Raw genomic sequence first — 21,167 nt, forward strand, 5'->3', positions numbered from 1 at the left:
TTACGCGCAACATAGTTTTGCGGTTGTAACATTTTTCCGTTATCTTTTTTTTTTTTTTTTTTTCTCATCACGCCTGTCTTACATTGAGACTGAACTGCCCTATATTATTTTTTCCAATTTATGTATGTACCTGTACCTACCTACCAATGTATAATATCTTCTGATCTACATCACATGCATTTATTAATATACAGGGCGAAATAAATATAAAAAAAAAAAATAATAAAAACCCGTACAGTCAGCCTACGGATATAAGGACACGATACCTGTCTCAGGTTACTATTGTTATAGTTAATGAACATGTTGCAATAATGATATATGATAATGCATGGTGAAAATGAACCAGGTATATAAAAGATAAAATGTATAAATCATTTATAGGTTTTCACAATTAAAAGCAGACTGTTAAATTCAATTTGATAAAAGCGATTACTTTTAGTGCGATCAAAGCTGCGGCTTTGACAATTAAGTGTTGTTTTAATAAAAAAAAAAAACATATAGCCGAGTACTTTGAGTGCAACTTTGTATTGGAATAATTTTGTTTCACAAAGAAGCACGGTTTTTTGTTTATTATTATTATTATTTACTCACAGATCAGAAGCAGGCCTACTATAGATGATAATAAAAATACATGTGCGTGTACTACGGTTTAGAATTAAAAAATTGTACACACGATAATGTTAAGCTTCTAATAAGCTGGGTTCCCAATTGTATTATATATAAAATATATTTACCTGAATTGTAACTTTTAATTTAGATATTTATACCTGTTACAAGTTAATTTTACCATATTAAATGCTCATTGGTGCTGGTATTAATATATTGGATGTTTCTCAACTTTTTGCCATTCTTAATTACCCGTCTTTTATCCGTTATTGATTATCGTTATCAGAGAATCAGTCGGGTGAGTTATAATTAACAATAATGAAGATAATCATCCACAATATTCGATAGTTTTCAAGTATTTTTTAATATTCCGTATTCAATGTACAAATTACGGTATCAGCTTTTTACGGAAATGTACTCAAACATCCAAAGCATAAAGTATTTCTTTCTGTTTGGATGTTTGACAAAGATAAATGATCCAAGTGAATGTGTACAGAAGCAGAATGTCAAGTTTTTGCAGGATAAAAAACGTAAACATTCGATGACAATAATCATGGTTGCATGGTCAATCCTGTCAATTTCATATAACAAACTAAGAAAGGATTTGAATAATAACAATAAAATATAATTGTGGTGGTCCAGTGTCTTTATTTACAAAATTCGAACATTATGAATTAAACTTATCAAGTTAATAGACTGCAGACTGAGAGACAAGATACAAATACTTTGAACAAAAAGTGCTAATTGCGGTGTATTCCTTTGTCGTTATGTAAGATATTGTATTTTAGATTGACTATTCGACCATGTGTACACAAGTTCTATGCAAATACTGAAATATTTATTTCTCAACAGAATACCCAAACCGATTTCTTTATAGATAACCGAAATTAAGACTAAATTAGAAGAAACTTTTTTTTTCCATCGACTAAAATATTTTCTTCGACTTGAAATTACAATTTCAAACTAGATCTTAGCGGCGAAACAGGCTTCTGCATTCATTCAGTTGTCTGTCAGGTCGTAAAAAATCTTTCACACCTCACTCCTCTAAATCAGATGCATTTCAATACATACAAGTGTTACATGCATTGAAATGCATAAAAATGTAAAAGTAAACAAAATAGGTAACTAACATATCTTTTGTAAATATTGTAAACTTTACTGAGAAAGCCTCATTGTCTCAATGTCTGTAGTAATGAAAATGCACTCTTTCAAGTTTTGAATATCGTCGCATCATCTATTAGATTTCATTTGTAAATGAAATACAACAACTTAGATGACGAGATCGAATAACCTCAGCCGTAGTTCACTCACTCGTCATTTTGACTCTTGGACTTCCTTTTCTTCTTCTTTTTGGGTACGTCATCGTCGACCTCAGCTTCGACTGTACCATTGTCAACCGCAGCTCCGTTTGAGTTGCCATTTTCGATATTTTCGCTCTTTCTTTTCTTGTCCTTTTTCTTTTTCTTTTTCGGAGACTCTTCCTCAGCAGCGACGACAACCTGTGCAGCCTCTTCCAGCGCCTCTTTCATGACGTCTATGTTCTTCTTGGGCACGTCCCCTGTCTCATAGAATTTCAGCCTGTCCTCAACTTGCTGGCGCAATTTCTCGCCAAATATACTGGACGGGGTGTCTGTGAAACAGTCGATTCTAGACGCGATGGAACACTTGTTTGCCAGGTATCTCGAAATTCTTCCCTTATTTTTGGCACCTGCCCTTCCAATGAACGTGGAATGAAACAGCAACCCGTACTTAGGGGTATTTCCTTTAGTTTTCAATGCTCTGAAAAGAGCCTTCTCGGCACCCAAAATCTGCACCGTTGACGCGGGATACTTTGCCAAATTCGTCAGAGACCCTGCGTGCGCGATCAGTCGAGCCCCGACTTGATCGCCGATTAGAGTTGCTAGATTCGGAGCGACACCAGCCATTTTACACCTCAAGTATTCGGCCAGCTGTTTTCTATAGTCGGCCAAAGCGATTACTCGTCCAGCAAACATTTCTATATTCAGAAGATCAACAGGGCTGATGTCCATTCCCATAGAAGATTTCGACGCGTCAATTATAGCCTGAGCTTTTGCGCTATCCATTACAATTTCTTCGAGTGCTTCAAGTTTCTCCTCGGTTAACTCCTTGCGATTTTTTATAAGTTGCGCTACCTTGGCGAAGAGGTAATTTTCGGGTACAATTTTCACAAGCTCTGGAAAGTGGTAGCTGTACCACTCGCTGTTCACGGTAATGAATGAACAAAGATCAGCATTATACAATTAAGTCAAATAATTATTTTGTAATCGGATCACCGATACATTTCTAGTAACGTTTCCATGGGTGACAAAATTTTACACGTTTTAATGATTTTTTGAGAACTGTAATTCATCTAATGCGTAAATTTCGTTTTAGCTTATCTATTAACAGAGTTAAAAACAATTGAACCATTGATTTGATTTTAGTCATCCAGTATTGTAATTTTACAGTAAAATGAAGAAATTTTACCAACAAAATTTCTCAACCGAGTTCTTTATAATCATGATTTCATTTGAATATTTGCTCACTGGAATGAAACCAATATACCGAATGAATACAGAAAAGGAGGAGATTTCGACCGGCTAATAAATCAAATCAACTCAACAAAAAATTATTGATCTAGAACATAATTTCTGATTGGCAATAAACAAACGAATAAGGTTTTCAGAAGGCCAAAAAGTTTGTTTGAATCACAGATTACGCGACTGATAATTATGAAAATCAATGTTTGTAAGGTGATTATAACGTGAATGGAATCGTGAAACTTTTTAAACGGTTCGTAAAATGAACCGATCTCCATGAAATATATTACTCACCGTATACGCATGCTGAATGTGTTGACGTCCTTGTCGAGTTGATCAAGGAGCGCTATGCTCTGAATAATCATATTGTCTACCCTGTGTACGTTGAACTTGACTTTAGCCCTTGAATAGCTGTGTCCTAAACCAAGTTGGGCAACGCCAGAGCTTTTTGCTGTAAATCCCTTGACGAGATTGTGAAAATGATAGCGTATGCCTCTGATAAGTTCGGGCACAACGCCGGTATGATCGCACTTCACATCCAAAGCTTCGGCGATGCTTGCGCCAAGTTTAGGATCGGCGACGCCGAGAATGAGCTTTTTTCTCTTGCCAGGCAAACTTGAGTCTAGGAACAGTTTCAGGTCGTTCGGCACTACGCCTTCCGATATGCTGTTTACATTCTCTAGAGCAGCGAGAGCAGTCTTGAAAGGCAAAAAACCGACCAACTTAACAACTCCATGAAAACGGCCCAAGTCTGTTACCGACTCTTCGACTTGGGGCAAGAGAATGCCGACTTCTTCAAATTCCTTAACGCTGAACAAGGCGTAGCCCGCAGCATGTTCAAACAGGACGCAGAGCTTCGACTGTAAGAATTAACAAAAGATATCGAACAATTCGTTGTTGTTTTGTTTCCGAAAATCATTCTTCGCCAGTCGTTTCGTCGAATATCTCACAAGTGACGCGGCTTTGATATGAGATTGACTTTGATAGAAGAAAACGATGTTGGGAACAATTATTTGTACTTAGAAGTAAGTGAAACAGTTTGAAAATTGTGTAATGATTTTGATGCAACAGTTTTTCGAGCCCGAAACGAATCACGAGGAATGATATTGTTTACCTATCATGATCCGTCTCATGGTGAATTACAGAATAAAGTTTTTCGTCGGACTTTAGTGATACTATATAGTTTTGCAAATTCTGATGCTTCTTACCATTTTTTAATCACATTCGTGCACTATTAAACAAGTAAAATGCTATCGGAGATTTCACACACGACACATAGCCTCTACACGGCCATGTGCACGGGAAGTGAGTTTGACGCCATTTTAAAAACTTTTAGTTCTCAGCTCTCACATCACGGAGCAATCAAGATAGACAGTCATTTGTTTCGCAAATACATGGTATAGAGTTCAGCGGGCCGCCATTAGAGTGCGAGACGAGCAGTATGGCTGAACTTTTGAATCAAATGCTATGTAAAAGTCGATGGCAAATACTGACAAATATACGTGTAGTACCGTTCAATGATTCTCATAAAAGTATTTTATCGTGCTTGTGGTCAATTTGGAGGGTTGCCGTATCCGCTAATACATCGTAAGTAATGTCGTGGTTATGCAAAGCTGCGGTAACCTTTACCTCGAAAACAACGGCAGAATACGTGTTCTTCGATGATTGAACCGACACACAATTTTTCATGAAGATTTTAAGTACCGTCGATTTTAACAGGTAAGTGTATTGCTTTCATCGATTTTCTTTTTTCTTTTATCGAAGCCAGAGAAATATTCGATGGCTCGATGAGGGATTTTCTCTTGTTATTGGTTGCATTGAATTTAAATAAAATGGCCGGCCGCCAAGACTGATTGTAAGAAAATGAGTATGGCTAATTGGACTTTGTACACATTTTTGTCTTACTGCTAAAAATGAATGTGGAAACAATTGATCTTGAAAACATTAAAATGATTTTTCTATTTTCTACATGATTTTATCAGAATAAGTTACAGCCTAGTACTGTAGAATTTTGAATCAAAAGCAAATATTATGATTACGTTGTTGGAAATTTATTTTCGAATATCACACGAGTTTCGAATGAGATGAAAATTAGTTTCCTGGTTTTGATTGACGATACCCAGTACCGTGGAAAACATAACTCTCTAATCTCATTCTTTTCACAAAAACGTTAACAAATGAAGATAAATTCTGACTATTGATATCTTTTTATTTAAATTCAATAAATTAGATATGCTCATTTCCACACCACTGTAAGCAGTAGAGCATCCGGTGCGCTTTTTTTTTACGTGGTATCCCCAGTAGGCCTATTCCACGACGAAGAATTATAAAATTGACCTTAGTTTTTCGTAGATTTTCGGTATGATTATTTTTATGATTGCTAATTCGTCATTCGTATAGTAGAGTCGGTTAAATTTAACTACGAGATAAATTGGACAGTTCTATAGGAAGCACATTTCTTCTCGTATACTTTTCTGTAGAACAGTTCAATTTATTTGGTAGTTCAATTTAACCTACTGTAGTATATGTAGTTTGTTTGCTAATTGCCCATTATGGATAAAAATATGATTGTTTTTTATGATAGATGATCGAAATAATTTTTTTTTTTTCGACAATCGAACAAATTGTTGGTTATAGACACAGCTAAAACGGACAAAGGAGTAATAAGTTGCGATGAAGAAAAATTGTTATTAGCGAAAATATGAAAAAATTATTGAGCTAAAACAGACAAAGGTGTAATTACCTAAATCAGACAAAAGGTTTGACTAACCGAACCAGAAAACAAGCCGAAACAGACAAAAGTTCAATTAGCTGAAACAGACAAAAGTTCAATCAGCTGAAACAGACAAAAGTTTAATCAGCTGAAACAGACAAAAGTTCGATTAGCTGTAACAGACAAAATTTTGATCAGCTGAAACATACAAAGGTTTTATTAACTGAAATAGACGAATGTTTTAATCAACTGAAACAAACAAAAAATTGATTAGCTGAAACAGAAAAAAAATTTAATTAGCTGAAACAGATAAAACTTTGATTAACCGAAACAGACAACAGTTTCATTAGCCGAAATAGACAAAAGTTTAATTAGCTGAAATAGACAAAAGTTCGATTAGCTGTAACAGAAAAAATTTTGATTAGCTGTAACAGACAAAAGTTCAATCAGCTGAAACAGACAAAAGTTTAATTAGCTGAAACAGACAAAAGTTCGATTAGCTGTAACAGACAAAATTTTGTTCAGCTTGAACATACAAAGGTTTTATCAACTGAAATAGACAATATTTTAATCAACTGAAACAGACAAAAGATTGATTAGCTGAAACAGACAAAAAATTTAATTAGCTGAAACAGATAAAAGTTTGATTAACCGAAACAGACAACAGTTTCATTAGCCGAAATAGACAAAAGTTTAATTAGCTGAAATAAACAAAAGTTCGATTAGCTGTAACAGAAAAAATTTTGATTAGCTGTAACAGACAAAATTTCGATTAGCTGAAACATACAAAGGTTTTATTAACTGAAATAGACAATGGTTTAATCAACTGAAACAGATAAAGTATTAGCTGAAACACACAAAGGTTTTATTAACTGCAATAGAGAATGGTTTAATCAACCGAAACAGACAAAAGGTCGATTAGCTGAAACATACAAAGATTTAATTAGCTGAAACAGACAAAGCTTTGATTAGTTGAAACAGAAAAGGTTTGATTGGCTGAAAAAGACAAAGGTTTGATTAGCTGAAAGAAACACAAGTTTTCTTTGCTGAAACAGACAAACGTTTGATTAGCTGAAGGAAATGAAGGTACGATTAGTGCAATGACATAAGTCTGTACACTGACAAAGAAAAATATCAAGTGTACAACATGATATTCGCTTCAATGTTTATTGCTTCGATTATTAATTCCAATAATGAAAAAAAGAAATTCTAAATTTTTTGAACCAAAAATCATTTGATTTTGAATATTTGTCACCTTACATATATTCCATAAATTCTTACGCTAAGATTCTTCACTATCACTACACACTCTCGAGATTTTTGTCCTTGCGCGGTGAGCGCTAGCTTTTAAAAGCCGCGCTTTCTTTCAGAACCGAAAAGTATCAAGTCCGCGCGCAAAAGGCGTCGTCGAACTTGAAAACTTCATTATTCGTAATAAAATTGACTGAAAAGTTGAAACAAAGCTCAGCACATCGAGAGTGCTCGACTTTTTCGTACGTGTGCAAAACCGAGGGGCACAAAGTGCGTTTGATTCCCGTTATTAATCGACGCGCAAAAAGGCGCGATCGATTAATTAGTCAAAAAATGTTTAATATATCTAGGACTTGTCGCAAAAATTCTGTAGAAATCCAATCCGCATCTGCGTCTTTTTGAATTAGATACATTGTGATGCGGATTGTTGTTCTCAGATACGAATCAAGTCCGGGAGGGAGGTTGGAAGGCATACATTATTGTGTGGCGTGACGGTCGGCGGTCCTCTTCGACGCGACGTCTTCGAGCTCAGCATCTCTCCCCATCTAGCGTACCACGGAACGCGATAGATGGTCCAGAGATGAGTTTTGCCCATTCAAACGATCACAGACATCAATTAAATGAAGTAAAGATCAATGATGGGTAAATATTTAAATCGAATAACGGTTAAAAAATGTTTCCAGTGTGATAAGAAATGGAAAATTCAATCTCGTTGATATTCAAATGCTTACAAATGGTTGAGAGACTCGAATACGGAGTCTTTTGGAACAAAAAATTTCTGTGTTCGTTTGACGCTGTGGATTACAAAAGTTAGTAACATCACGGTACATATATCGCGACCTTCCTACCCTCGCCTGTTTCCCAACGAAACCACCCGACGGAAAAGAGACACTCACACACTCATGCATAAACCCCTCGACGGATCCCAAAACGACCACCTACCTACCCGGTTACCTATATTCGATCTAAGCGATTACCCATTTTTTCCAACACACATCATCCTTCCTCATTTGCGCCGTGGTCACTGTGACTTACTGTTTCGTCGGTTACCTGTAGGGAGCAAAATGTTTTTGTACCATAGTCAGCCTGCTCACGATACAGTATCGTGGTGGTATCCTACCAACTCTAATATTGTATGTATTATTCTAGTGAATGCTAGCAGACTATCGGTACATCAACCTTTTGTAAAATGGATTAGAAACATCCTGTATGCTAATCAGCATTTTTCTAAACGAGCTAAGCCTGCAGTTGATCAATACATTCTGGTTGTAAAAAAATTGAATTCAATTTAATATATAACAGGCAATTACGTTGTGTTATGTCAGATTATGAAATTTCATGGATTCAACAGAAAAGTGAATATGTTTAGACCTCAGGTGAAACCAACACTTAAACGACGTCATTGGTAAATTCAAATGTACGTTATTAGATCATTAGCTGAACACGATTCAATCTCGCGAATGTCGAGTAAGCAATGGTTACCTGTCGCGATGCTCATTCCACTTTCAGTAACGTGCACAAGTTTTAACTTTAAGAAGGCTATGGTAGAATAAACTTCAAAAAAAACAAAATGATTAAATTGAAAGTCAAGTCACATCGTTACGATCGCGAATGAGCCTATCCATGCAGCTAAGAAATCGAAGATCTGTGTCAGAATTGTTACCGCCACGCCACGTGACAGAGGAATCCCGGAAAAATACCCGTAACCTGAACACATGCAAACTCACCAACGTTGCCAAGCAATGGAGCAGTTACTCGGATGTCTCTGCTTAATTCTGGAAAAAACAAGAAAAGTAAACTTAATTAATCTGGATTTTAAATTCTCAGATTGAGTACTACTGTTGCTTCTTTTCATATTTGTTCACCGTGTTCATCGTATTCAAATTTACCAAGAATTATCAAACAATTATAAAATAAGCATTCTTACCTCCTCTGGGTTGCTCCAAGTATACTTTAGATGTAGTAGGTAGTTCTCGTAGCATCTCAGGTTGGATCGTGAAACGACGCACTTTATACACTGCAATAAGAACGTAACAGAATATTACTAAAACAATATACTTGGATTAGATTTTATATCACCACGGCTTCTCCGTGTAAAAAATATGTTCTTGTGGGTGAAACTGGCTTGACACGCCTTACTTTGGAGGGTGGTTAAGATACCTTCCTCGAAAGTATAACGTAAAGGCTGAAGCTGCGCACAAAAATTCAGAAATTGCGACGTGAATCTCACCTTTACTGTTTACAGTCTGGTATTCCAATGTCAATAACTCGGTTAGTCGTTCAGCAAATCTTCCGCGACTCGTGTAGTAATTAACAAACACCAGTTTGATCCGAATACCCCGATAAAATTACGTGGCAGTGCTCGAACAGCGTAGTCTGAATTCCCGAGCTGCTTAAGACCGACTGACTGAGTAACGCCGGACGAAGATCGCTCGTAAGAAACTTTTGACCGGTTGAAGTGAGCCGCGCATGCTCAATGCGTGCGACGAGGTACAATGTTTACCGAATTGCGGTTACTCGCGGTGTTGGACGCACTATTTTGAAACGGAGAAGGTATTCGTTGATCCGTATTTCATTCAACGGCGTAATAATCACCCGAGTACAGACCAAAATATTGTTATTCCTTTCAAGTGCGATCTGCGCAGAACCGCGTAGCTGTTACCGAAGAGATTAGAGAGTCAGCTTCTACCGATTATGGAGAGACGTAACGAGAGCAAGTCCGGACTCGCCGACGCTCGAACTTCATCTACGCTTCATCAGCCGATCGATCTCTTTCTCGTATCGCGCATGCGCAGTTTGTTCAGATACCGAGCGTCCAATCAACGCGTCCGACGTAACTCGCGTATGGCAAGCTCGTGCGTAAAAACACAAAATCTCACGTCGTGTGATTTTAATCGTGTTGTTTGGGTCCGTCGTGTTGTGTGATGAATGCATTTGTCTCATAGTGACATACTGTTATTGATATGTGTGACCTACAGTGAGTTATTTACGGTGAGATAAACAAGCCATTCTGAATGAAGGAACACGCGCAGTATCACAAAGGTAATGTTTGTGTCGTACATAATGCAATCTCTGAATGAGCCGAACTCGATCTGTACAGTTACAAGGCAGGTGGTAATCAAATGAATTTTACACTTAGAAATTATGTGTGTTTTTGTTATAGACAATTTATTTTGAATGCTTTTCTACAAAATTAGTGTAACAGATTGTGTTTTTTTCTTAGTAGCCAATTTAACATTTCCATTTGTTGATCTTAATCCATATCGATACAATGTTGTAAGATCAAATATATGACGATGCCAAAATGTCGAAAAAAGGTGTTTGGTAACTTTGACGAAAAAAAAATTCTACGCGAAAAGGATATAAGACCACAATTAGAAATATGTATAAAACTATGAAAAATTATACATTATACAATTAAAAGCTGAGAATAGAAACTCCCTATTTTTTCTTCTCTCGGCTTGGAATCCATTGCAATCAGTTTTTTCATGCAGCGTCTCAACTAGTTGATCTGCATATTTTACAATGTGTCGCCATTATTTCAGTGACAAGATTTACAGTCACAGCTTCATTCGCTGAAACGATCAATTTCATCACGACAGTTTGATAATGTTTATAATAAATCTCTTTTAGTCAATCGTATGTTTGGTATATTTGTACATTAATGTAACTTCCGTCACTCTTCTATTTCATTAATTTTATGACAGTTGATAAAAGAAATGTTTCATCAAATATTTTCCTTTATGATTCTGGTGTTATTATAACAATGGCTGAAAAATATCTATTCAAAGAGAAAGTATAACGAGCTTTTATGTTCATTTTGATGTTAGAAATGCAATCCAATAACAATACTTTTTCTTTCTCATTTTTCTTATTCATCTTTTGAAGTTATGAAATGTCCATATTCTAATAGGTGCCAAAAATCTTGCTATATTTCATAAGATATTTCTCATTTTTTTCAGATTTTAGAATGAGCTTCTTTTCAACTTTTTAAATCATACTTCAGATACGCTGGGTCGAAAAATTCTGAAAAAATTGCGATTGCGTTTTTCGTCATTTACTTTCACATACAAAATTATAAAGCCAATCTGAGACTCGACGTAGAATCTTCATCGAGATGTCATGAAATGCCCTACCTATGTTGAACTGCATCAAAAACTAAAAGTCATTTCTATTTCTTGTCACTCTGCAGCAGAGCACATTGTTGCAGAACAATATATTTTATAAATTATATCCATCAACGTATATTTGCTACTGCTTTACGTTCTTCTTTATGCTCTTCTCTTATATTGGTCTGATCTTTGGTGTGAATCAAGTATTCCCTGGTGGAAAAATTTATACGAAAGACTATTGAAAAGTGCTGTGCAAAATTAGTTGTTAGTCGACTAATATTTCCCGTAAAAATTTGCATATTTCTGAAAACGTTTAGTCTTACGCTAAGCAGTATCTTGATAATACGTTTAGCTGACAAAGTATGCAAATCTCAAATAAAAATTTAACGAGCATTATTTTACATAGTTTTACAGCTAAAAGTATTATGAAAATGCCAGTTCACGTACATCCACGTTTGTTTGACCTAAATATGCAAAATTCTACACGATGTAGTTATATTTCACAAACAACTAACAACTACTTTTTCCCACCTGAATTCTGATCTAATTTTCAGTAAGATCGATCAGAGTACTTTTACGTGAAATTTTTCACCAATCTGAATGTTAGCGTGAGCATAAATTCATCTACCAAACGTTTTCTAGTTTATATCGACAAAAATATAGCCCTACGAGCTTTGAATACTCAGCCTTGCCTTCGCACCGCGCGAAAAACTAAAAATATAATTCGCGCGTTCTGTGCTGTACGAACATGCGTAGGTGTATTTTATTTGCTTGTGTCGTTCCGTTGCTGATTGTGAGTGCTGACCGCGCTCAAGGCTAATGAAGGAGAAATGAAATGTTCAGTCTTCCATCTTTCTCGCACTCGAGCTCACAAACCTCAAGTTCCATGCGCGTAACCGATAAGACAACGACTGGTTTATCCCACACCAATGGATAATATCTGGATTAAGTTCATCGAGGAGAAAGCAGACGAAGAAAGAGACAACTGGACTTGCTTTAGTCAACGCGATATAAGCGCTGTTCCATGTCAAATTTGCAACATCATCACTCCGTTTTCCTCATTTCTGTTTAAAGTGATGGCACGCCACTTGATGATTAAGATTGAATTAAATCATCGCCACTGATTTCGTAATGACCGCATTGTGTAGCCGGTGCACATTCAAGTGCATATTCAGGGTAAGTTCAAACGTGATAATTTCAAGACGCGCGCGAAACTTGTTCAAATTGGGATTTGAAAGTAGAAATTGCTAGAATTTCAACCATTCTAACCTTACTTTTTTGTCAATTTGGTGTTACTTTTTTTTATGCAATATGTTATGAAAGTTACTGGCCTTCTGTGAATTACGTGAAAATATGCGGGAGCTTATAAGTATTTTAACATCGCATTTTTTTGCTCTTGCAATGAACAGATAAATTTTCGTTTGCAACTAAGTTTACCAAGAATACAAGTAAGGTTTATTTATTTTACGTCATACTTCAAGAGTCAAAAAAAGAAGGTCGTAAGTACAACGTTGAAAGCGTTGTTATACGACCTTTTCTTACTTCCGAATAAAAAAACGACTGAAATAGACGGTAGTCTCAGATCTCAATGACTTTTTTGAATAATTTTTTTTTTTTCGTAATAAAAATTTAGTTCATAATCTGAAATTTTTTACACATAAAAGAGGAAATTATAAAGTATTACGGAAAAATTTTTTGTTCGTTTTTTATGGTGTATCTAGCTGATACGATTACGATCTCAACTTGCGTGCATCTGAAAAAAAAACAAACACAGAGATTATCAAAAAGTAAACTTGTAGCTATCGTTTGAAGCAGAATTATGCAAATTCGATTAAAAAAATAACGAAATGACGTTATTTTGAAATTTTTGATCTCTTTTTTTCAAACTTAAATTGGTGAAACTATGGATTAAATATGGATAAATAATTTTGACGGTGCTTCAGATAATAGCGACAAGTCTGTGTTTTGATAATCTCTTTACGGAAACGTAAAAAATAATTGAATTTTTAGTGAACTTTAATTTCTAACTCTCTACAGCTAACACTGATTTATAAGTAAATTAGTGCTTAATCGTTATAAACGATGTAAATACAAAAATGACTTGTAGTAAATCAAACTTTTCAATTTCAACTATCTTTTTTTAGTCCGATCATTGAAGGACGAAACGAATTTACGGAGGCCGAATATCCGTAGGTATGCAGAAGATTCGATAGTAGTACTAAAACGATTTTCGGGATGGCTAACAAGGACGAAAAAATCAGTGGCCCAGAGTTGGCTTTCATCAAAGATAATAAGTATGCGTCCAAGGGTGGACAGGACTGTTTGCGAGGTTTTATTTACCAGCTGAAGCTGTTGATGCTTTTCATGATACGCGGACTCCGGAAGGGTTACAAGTTTCGTCTGGCAACGGAGATGATGGCGGCCGAAGATTTCGACGACTTGATATTTGAGTATGAGAGCGATGGCGATACCACATGCTGCAGTAAAATAGCTTACCGATTTCTTCAAGCCAAGCACACCCAGAATGATGCGAAAGAAATCGATGCTGAGAATCTTTTCACAAGCAGTGACTTTAATTTGCAAAAGTACTTCAACTCCTACTGTAATATAAAGAGGCATTCTGTTTTGAGTCGCGGAATTTTGGATGATTTTATCATATACACTAACGTCAATTTGAATGAGGAAAAACTAAAGGCCAAAGGCATTAGGCTTCTGCCCGTTAAACGACTCGATGAGTTTCTCGATGTAAAAACTCGAAGAAATGACGACAGGCGATACAAGTTTGACAGTGAAGAACCGTCGAAGATATATGAAAATTTAGCGTCAGAAGCTTACAACCTTGCGCAGATGTTGGTCGAGAAAGTTCTGAATTCAAAAAAGTTGAGTGTGGATACAGATCTTCTTAAAAAATACCGGACTGCGTTGACAGCAGAAGTTATCAGCATCAAGGATAGAACTTTGTCCGAAAATTTTATCGATGGCTCTGAGAACCTGTCCGAAAGGGGAAAATATTTTCGCGAGGTTTTTTACGCGCAGGTTTTGAAACAAAAAGGGTTACCGGACGATTACGACCGTCCGGAAGATTTGTGGAAGGAGATGAAAGACCAGTCGTTGAAATTATCCGAAGGTTTCATTTCGGACTACGAAATTGAAGACTCGGAAAAATTGTCCATGGAATTTAAAACTTTATTGAAAGACGCCAAAGTTGACCAAGTAATCAAAGTAGAATTGAATAAGAAAAGTGCTTCCAAACAAGGAGGGAGAATAGTCATTGCTCACAACATTTCACGCAATATTGTCACGCTTGATAAATACGTTTTGATTGAAAAAACCGATGACTTGTTTCAATTTAATCCAAACTTTTTGGATGACAGTATCAAGCAGCCTGCTGATATATTTAAGTTGAAAAAATCCTTGAAGTCTAAGCTTGGTAGTCAATACGGAGATCTTGATAAATACCAATTTGAAATGAAAAGTTTCACCAGAGTAAAGGAAGAGCAGCTACGTGCAAAGTGTGAACTACCTGAGGGTAAAATTGACGACAAAGAAATCGCTGGTTTTCTCGACAAGTTAATCTTTGCCGTTAAACAACCGAACGAAGTTGAGCTTGGCGAAATATTAACGCGGGAAATGAGTGAGGATGACACGTTCAATTTACTCGATGCCGATTTGGTCACTCATCGTTTCGAACAAAAGATGCGAGAATGGTTTTTGGACAGAAAAGGAACGTTCATGTCGATGGAGGAGGGCCGAGACTTGATCAGCAGCATCAGAGAAAAGGTCAATACTCTGATGATTTCTGGGATAAGCTTGGCGTATCCGGAGGAGCTTGAAGAATATGGCATAGAATTTGACAACGTGAACGAGGAGTTGGTGAAATTTTTGTCCTCCGACGCTGCCCGTGATCCAAATTTAGCTCTGAGCTTGATTACCAAAGGGGAAACTTTGCCAGCTGCAATTCAAGTTCACAAAGCTGTGAAACAATGTAATAAGTATCGAAAGCAAGACAGCGTTATATTCATACGTCAAGAAACACTGATACGTCTTAAAATCAGAGAACGAGTGATCGATGCATTTAATTCGCTGGGTAGTTACGAATTATTAGTGATAGTATGTAAATCGTCGGACGAGCTGGTGATGCATAAATTGTCCAAGTTTTACCAAAAGTTAAGTACAATAATGCAAAAAAACAATACCAAGAAATTGATTCTTGTTACTGGAACGGAGGTACTTTTGAATAACTGCAGCAAAAATATTGATTGTAACGTCGGTTTTAATGATTTTACGATAAATTCACAACACGAATTGCTTAATAAACAGGTCATCAATTTGCAAGGTCGAAAAGAGAGATCAAGTTTCGGAAACTTGTTACGAATTTCTAGATTAGATGAGATCGAATCAGTCAAGAAAGCCCAATTACAAAATACATTATTAAAATCAAGCACGTTAGTTAAGCTCATTGGTGGCGAGGAGATAAAGATCGGAAATGAGTTGAAAGGATTGGGTGAAGTGGACGATTATTACATAACTCGTTCAGTTAACTTACAAGTCATCATCAGAACTGACATTTTCAGATCAGATCAGACATCCGATATATTCGCTATTGGCCATGCCGACAATAAATCTTGGCAGAAATTCCAGATTAGAGGTGTCGGGATTGAATCTTCTGATGAAATCGAGCCGTGGAATCGATACTCGCATAAATTCAAAGTTCTAAATGATGGCCAAGAGAATGAACAGTTTGAGAGGTTGTGTACCGAGTATCCGAAACACGACGTTCATTGGCTCATGATGGGTAGCAGCGGACTACTTTGGGTGAAATCCCGAGGTAATATTACCACTTTGGTGAAACATAGAGATGGTTCGGGTGATTATTACTGTTCGTACGATCACTGTCAAGTTTGCAATGCAGTCACGAGGGTTTCGTCGGTGGATCAGCTGGCTAATCAGCATGAGCGGCCCGTAATCATTTCTAATACTGCTGGGATGGGTAAGACGATTATGTTCACTTATTTGGCGAGGAAGTTGGCAGATTATCCAGGAATGTGGGTGATCAAAATCAATTTAAACGATTTCACCGAAGTACTGTTGGAGGAGCTTCGCAGTCGAACTTTTCACGAAAATGACATTGTCGAAGCGATTGAATTTTTTGTGGATAAACTCTTGGTCCCTGAGACTGATTTGGAGAAAGCGATTTTCAAGAGACTCATCCAAGAGCCGGGTGGCGTAGGCTTGTTGCTTGATGGGTTCGACGAGATTAGCCCAGATTACGAGGAGGTAGTAACGGACTTGCTGAAGGTGTTCAAAAAATGTGACCTCAAGACAATGTTCATCGCCACCAGACCCCACATGCGAATCACGCTGGAAAACACACTTCAGATATTTTCCTGCTCGATTGAACCATTTTCTCAGAACGATCAGGTCGACTTCTTGGTGAGGTTTTGGGTGAAGGATTTCGGTAAATGTGATAACCGAGAAGAGGTGCTGAATTGGTTAGATGACCGTGCCAAAGATTTGATAGCCAAGCTCGCGAAGACCATTTCTGACCCGCTGATGGAGTTCACCAGGATCCCACTACATATTAGGATGGTGGCAGAGGTCTTCTGTTATGATAAACAATGTGACTCTGAAGTATGCGAGGTATCTTTGACGTTGGACAGCGACGAATGGCAGTTTCCAGAAAGAATGAACATGGTTACATTGTACAAACGGTTCGTTGAGATGAAGTACGGAATATTGTGTAACGAAAAGGACAAAGAAGACCATTCCAGGCTAGGTTCAAAAAAGAGAAGTGAGAAATTTTTTGAGACCGTTTTAGAATCTCATCAATTGTTAGCAATGAAGACATTGCTGAACGGTAAAGATCTTTCGATGTTGCGGGTGTCGCGGCGGGATATAAAAAAAGCAGAAGACTTAATAATCGACATTAACGACGGAAACGAGCGAACTGGAATCGTGACTCAAATTGTCGATGGCAAACCGCAGTACATTCATCGAACTATCATGGAGTATTTTGTTGCTACTTATCTAATAAACGTTCTCAAGTATGCTGAAGAGGATAAAGATTGTCCGAATCGAAAGTTGCGGACATTCATATTGAAGCAAATTCTAACTCAGCCAGAGTACGATATTATTCGCGCATTCTTTAACGACTTGTTAAACGAGGTACACGCGACATATGACGTTTGTCACTGGAAAGCAGAACCAGATGACTACAGTAACGAAAATCGCAGAACACTTTTTCACATAGCTGCTATGGAAGGCAATCATCAGATCATGAGATTCTTCCTAGTTCGTTTGGGGAAGAACACTAGGACTCGGCAGCAAATAGCCAACATGAAAAGCAACTTTGGTGAGGTAGCACTGCACTTGATATTCGCAGATCGCTGGGATGGACTGCGCTGCAGACGTTCCGACGCGAATGACTTGCAGATAATAAAATGGTTGCTCGAAAACGGAGCGGATGTCAACGCCGTTGACATGGTGTCACGTACGCCAATGCGCCGAGCTTTGATCGCTGGAAAAGTCGAGGCTCTGAAGTTAATGGCAAAAAATCAAATCATCGATGTTGAAGCTCGAGATAAGTCGGCGACGACATTTGAGCAAGGACTTGCGGAAACTCGGGAATGGCAATTGGTGACGAGCTTGTTAAATGAGCTGGGTGCCGGTACCAACGAACTGGATGATTTAGGAAGATTGGACATACTGAGATGGCTGGTGAAAAACCATATTGCAGATATTAACGTTCGGGATACATCGGGAAAAACATTGCAGCACGTCGCAGCTGCTCGTAAAAACTTCACAGTCCTAAAGTGGCTGGTGGTGGAACGAGGTGCCGATCTTCACGCTCGAGATGATTTTGGCAATACAGTGCTGCATACGGCTGTTGCTCGCTGGAGCTTGGCCGACATTAAGTGGCTGGTCGAAGAGCTAGGCGCAGATCTAGACACTCGTAATAACGACGGCAGCACAATTCAGCACAGCGCAGCTGCATCTGGAAGGTGGGAAATACTGAGGTGGCTAGTGGAGGAGAAGGGTGCTGATGTCAACGTTCGAGACGACATGGGGAGGACTTTACAGCATAATGCTGTCTTGGTCAACTTAAGCATGTTGAAATGGCTGGTAGAAAAACACGGCGCCAATACGAACGTTCGGGATCATTCAGGGAACACATTGCAGCACGAGGCTGTAACTCTCCGTAACTTGAGCACATTGAAGTGGCTAGTGGAAGAGCGAGGTGCCGATGTTTATGCTCATGATGCGACAGGTCGGACAATACAGCATGTTGCTGTCCAGCGGCAGAAGTTAGAGGTGCTTAATTATCTAGTGGAAGAGCGAGGTGCCGACCCTAACGTGTGGGATAATTCTGGAAGGACATTGCAGCACTACGCAGCGAAATTCGGTGAATTGGAGATACTGAAGTGGCTTGTCGAAAATCACGGTGTCGATATCGAAGCTCGGGATCATTTGGGGAAAACAGTGCAACATGAGGCTGCTGAACATGGACAATCAGACGAACTCGAGTGGTTGGTAGAAAAGCAGAATGTCGATGTTAACGCTCAGGATTATTCGGGGATGACACTGATGCATTGGGCAGCTCAAAATTGGAACTGGGATGTAGTGAAGTGGCTGATAGAAGAACAGAATGCGGACGTTCATGTCGCAGACGAGTCAGGAAGGACGTTGCTTTATTGGGCTGCTCAACGTGAGAACTGGGAACTTGTAAAGTGGCTGGTCGAAGAACGAGGTGCCGATATTAACGCTTGGCACGACTCGGGGCGAACATTGCAGCATAAAGCTGCTTCTTACTACAACTTGGACGTGTTAAAGTGGCTGGTGGAGGAGAGTGGGGCCGATGTTGACGTTTGGGACGACTCAGGGAGAACGTTGCAGCACGAAGCAGCTGAAGCTGGAAAATTGAACATCCTCAAATGGCTGATAGAAGAGCGAGGTGTTGATATTAACGCTAGGGATAATTCGGGAAGCACATTGCAGCACAAGGCTGCGGCGTTCTTCGCCTTGGACGTGTTAAAGTGGCTTATAGAGGAACGGGGAGCTGATATTAACGTTCGCGATTATTCGGGAAGAACATTGCAGGACGTGGCCACCCAGGCTGGGCAACTAAATGTGGTAAAGTGGCTGGTGGAGAAGCAAGGCGTCGATGTAGAAGCTCGGAACAGTTTCGGAAGGACGTTGCATCACGAGGCTGCTTACCATCATCATTGGAAAATAGTTAAGTGGCTTGTAGAAAAGCACAGAGCTGATGTCAACATTCGCGACGATTCGGGGAGAACATTGCAGCACGAGGCTGCTTGTTACTGGCATTTGTACGCAATGAAGTGGCTTTTAAGAGACCGAGGAAGCGATATTAACGCTCGAGATTACTTGGGACGAACAGTACAGCACGCGGCAGCTGAAGCAGGGGAATTTACCATTCTAAGGTGGCTGGTGAACAATGAGGGGGTCGATATTAACGCTCGGGACTATTCAGGGAAAACGTTGCAGCATGAGGCTGCTAAGGCCGGGAAATTGAACATACTGAGATGGCTCGTTAGTCAGAAAGGTGTCGATGTTAATGCCTGCGATGATTTGGGTAGAACATTACAGCACGACGCGGCTGCGGCTGGGGAATTAGAGGTTCTGAGATGGTTGGTGAAAAGTCAAGGTGTTTATATCGATGCTCAGGATAAGTCAGGGAATACATTACGGCAGGAGGCTGTTATGTCTGGAAAATTAGAGGTCCTAAAATGGCTTGACGAACAGCAAGATTGCAGGTGATGTACCGATGATCTAGACATTGCAAATTGGTCTTGGAAAAAGGTCTGTGGAAACTATCGGTATAATTGTTTGTGCAGTGATGCTTGTTTCCCTGTTCATATCCCACACCGCAAAACTGACATGAAAACCGTTTTGTAACTCAGAATAAATCCGTTACTTTGATCTCGCTGATGATTAGTAATTTTCAATTCATGATAAAGAGCATAACAAAAATGGTTTCTTCGCTAAGCTCGAAAATGTCATAAAATAAAATTATTGAAATTTCGATTTGAAATAAATTCCAGACTAATTCAGAAAGATCTATTTAAAATTCCCGACAGCATGATTGTTGTTACGCGAATGAAGACCTAGTTTTTTGCATTACTTAAAATTAGAAAATGAATCAGATCGTCAAATAGCAACATATATTATTAACCGAAATGCATTTACCGAATGGTAATATTTACTTATTAATTAACCTAAGCCAAAAATAGAAGTTTCTGGAAACTGTTACCAATTACGTTGTCAAATAAATTTAATTTTATAAATCGTTTTCTATAGCTCAACTCTCTGACAAAATGTAAGCCTTGTTGGATGTATTAAAATCCAAACGATTGTAGTTTTCTTCAGCGCACCGAATACACCAAATTTAAATTTCTCAAATCTGACTTTAGATTCTTGATCAGTCACCCAAAATTGCGTATGGTGCCAATTTTCATTAAAACCTGTTCATCCGTTCCCAATATATCATGTTTATTTTAGTTTATAGAGTATCATGAAAATAATTCGAAAATTACTGAACCGATCATAGCCAAAGTTTAATCAACTCTAAGTTTGGAAAAGCTGCATCAATTGAGACCAAAATCATCAAAGTCCAGTAACTCGTTCTCGAGATATCGCTGGAAAAAAATTTGATTAGATATGCACGCACGCGCACACATACACACGCACATGTCCATCTAAAGATCATTGGAGGTGATTCTCCAGGCCTTAAAACGTCGAGATCTAGTGAAAACTCAACTTTTCATATTCGGTATGATTACAATTAGTTCCTTTGTCTCTGAAAACATAGAAATGCGCAGCTGAAAAAGAAAACGCAGAAAAAAAAACAGTGCGTAATGTTATATCCTCTCCAACGACGTGAGAATTTATCAATGGTAATAGATTCCATACACAATCTGCATGATG

The 21,167-nt window shown here is 38.1% G+C and overlaps 2 protein-coding genes across 2 annotated transcripts; one reads left to right on the forward strand and one right to left on the reverse strand.

Moving 5' to 3' along the window:
* Positions 1-560: 560 nt before the first annotated feature.
* Positions 561-4,510, reverse strand: LOC107227244 (nucleolar protein 56). The gene is made up of 3 exons (XM_015668336.2): positions 4,355-4,510; positions 3,441-4,006; positions 561-2,826 (listed from the first exon to the last, which is right to left on the reverse strand). The coding sequence occupies exons 1-3, from the start codon at positions 4,355-4,357 to the stop codon at positions 1,914-1,916; spliced, it is 1,482 nt and encodes a 493-aa protein (XP_015523822.1). The 5' UTR covers positions 4,358-4,510; the 3' UTR covers positions 561-1,913.
* Positions 4,511-12,032: 7,522 nt separating this feature from the next.
* LOC124293488 lies at positions 12,033-20,642 on the forward strand. Its single transcript, XM_046734429.1, has 2 exons — positions 12,033-12,398; positions 13,367-20,642. Exon 2 carries the CDS (start codon positions 13,458-13,460, stop codon positions 19,998-20,000), a length of 6,543 nt encoding a protein of 2,180 aa, XP_046590385.1. The 5' UTR covers positions 12,033-12,398; positions 13,367-13,457; the 3' UTR covers positions 20,001-20,642.
* The last annotated feature ends 525 nt before the right edge of the window (positions 20,643-21,167 follow it).

Source organism: Neodiprion lecontei, chromosome 3 (assembly GCF_021901455.1).
Source record: "Neodiprion lecontei isolate iyNeoLeco1 chromosome 3, iyNeoLeco1.1, whole genome shotgun sequence".
Taxonomy (NCBI): domain Eukaryota; kingdom Metazoa; phylum Arthropoda; class Insecta; order Hymenoptera; family Diprionidae; genus Neodiprion; species Neodiprion lecontei.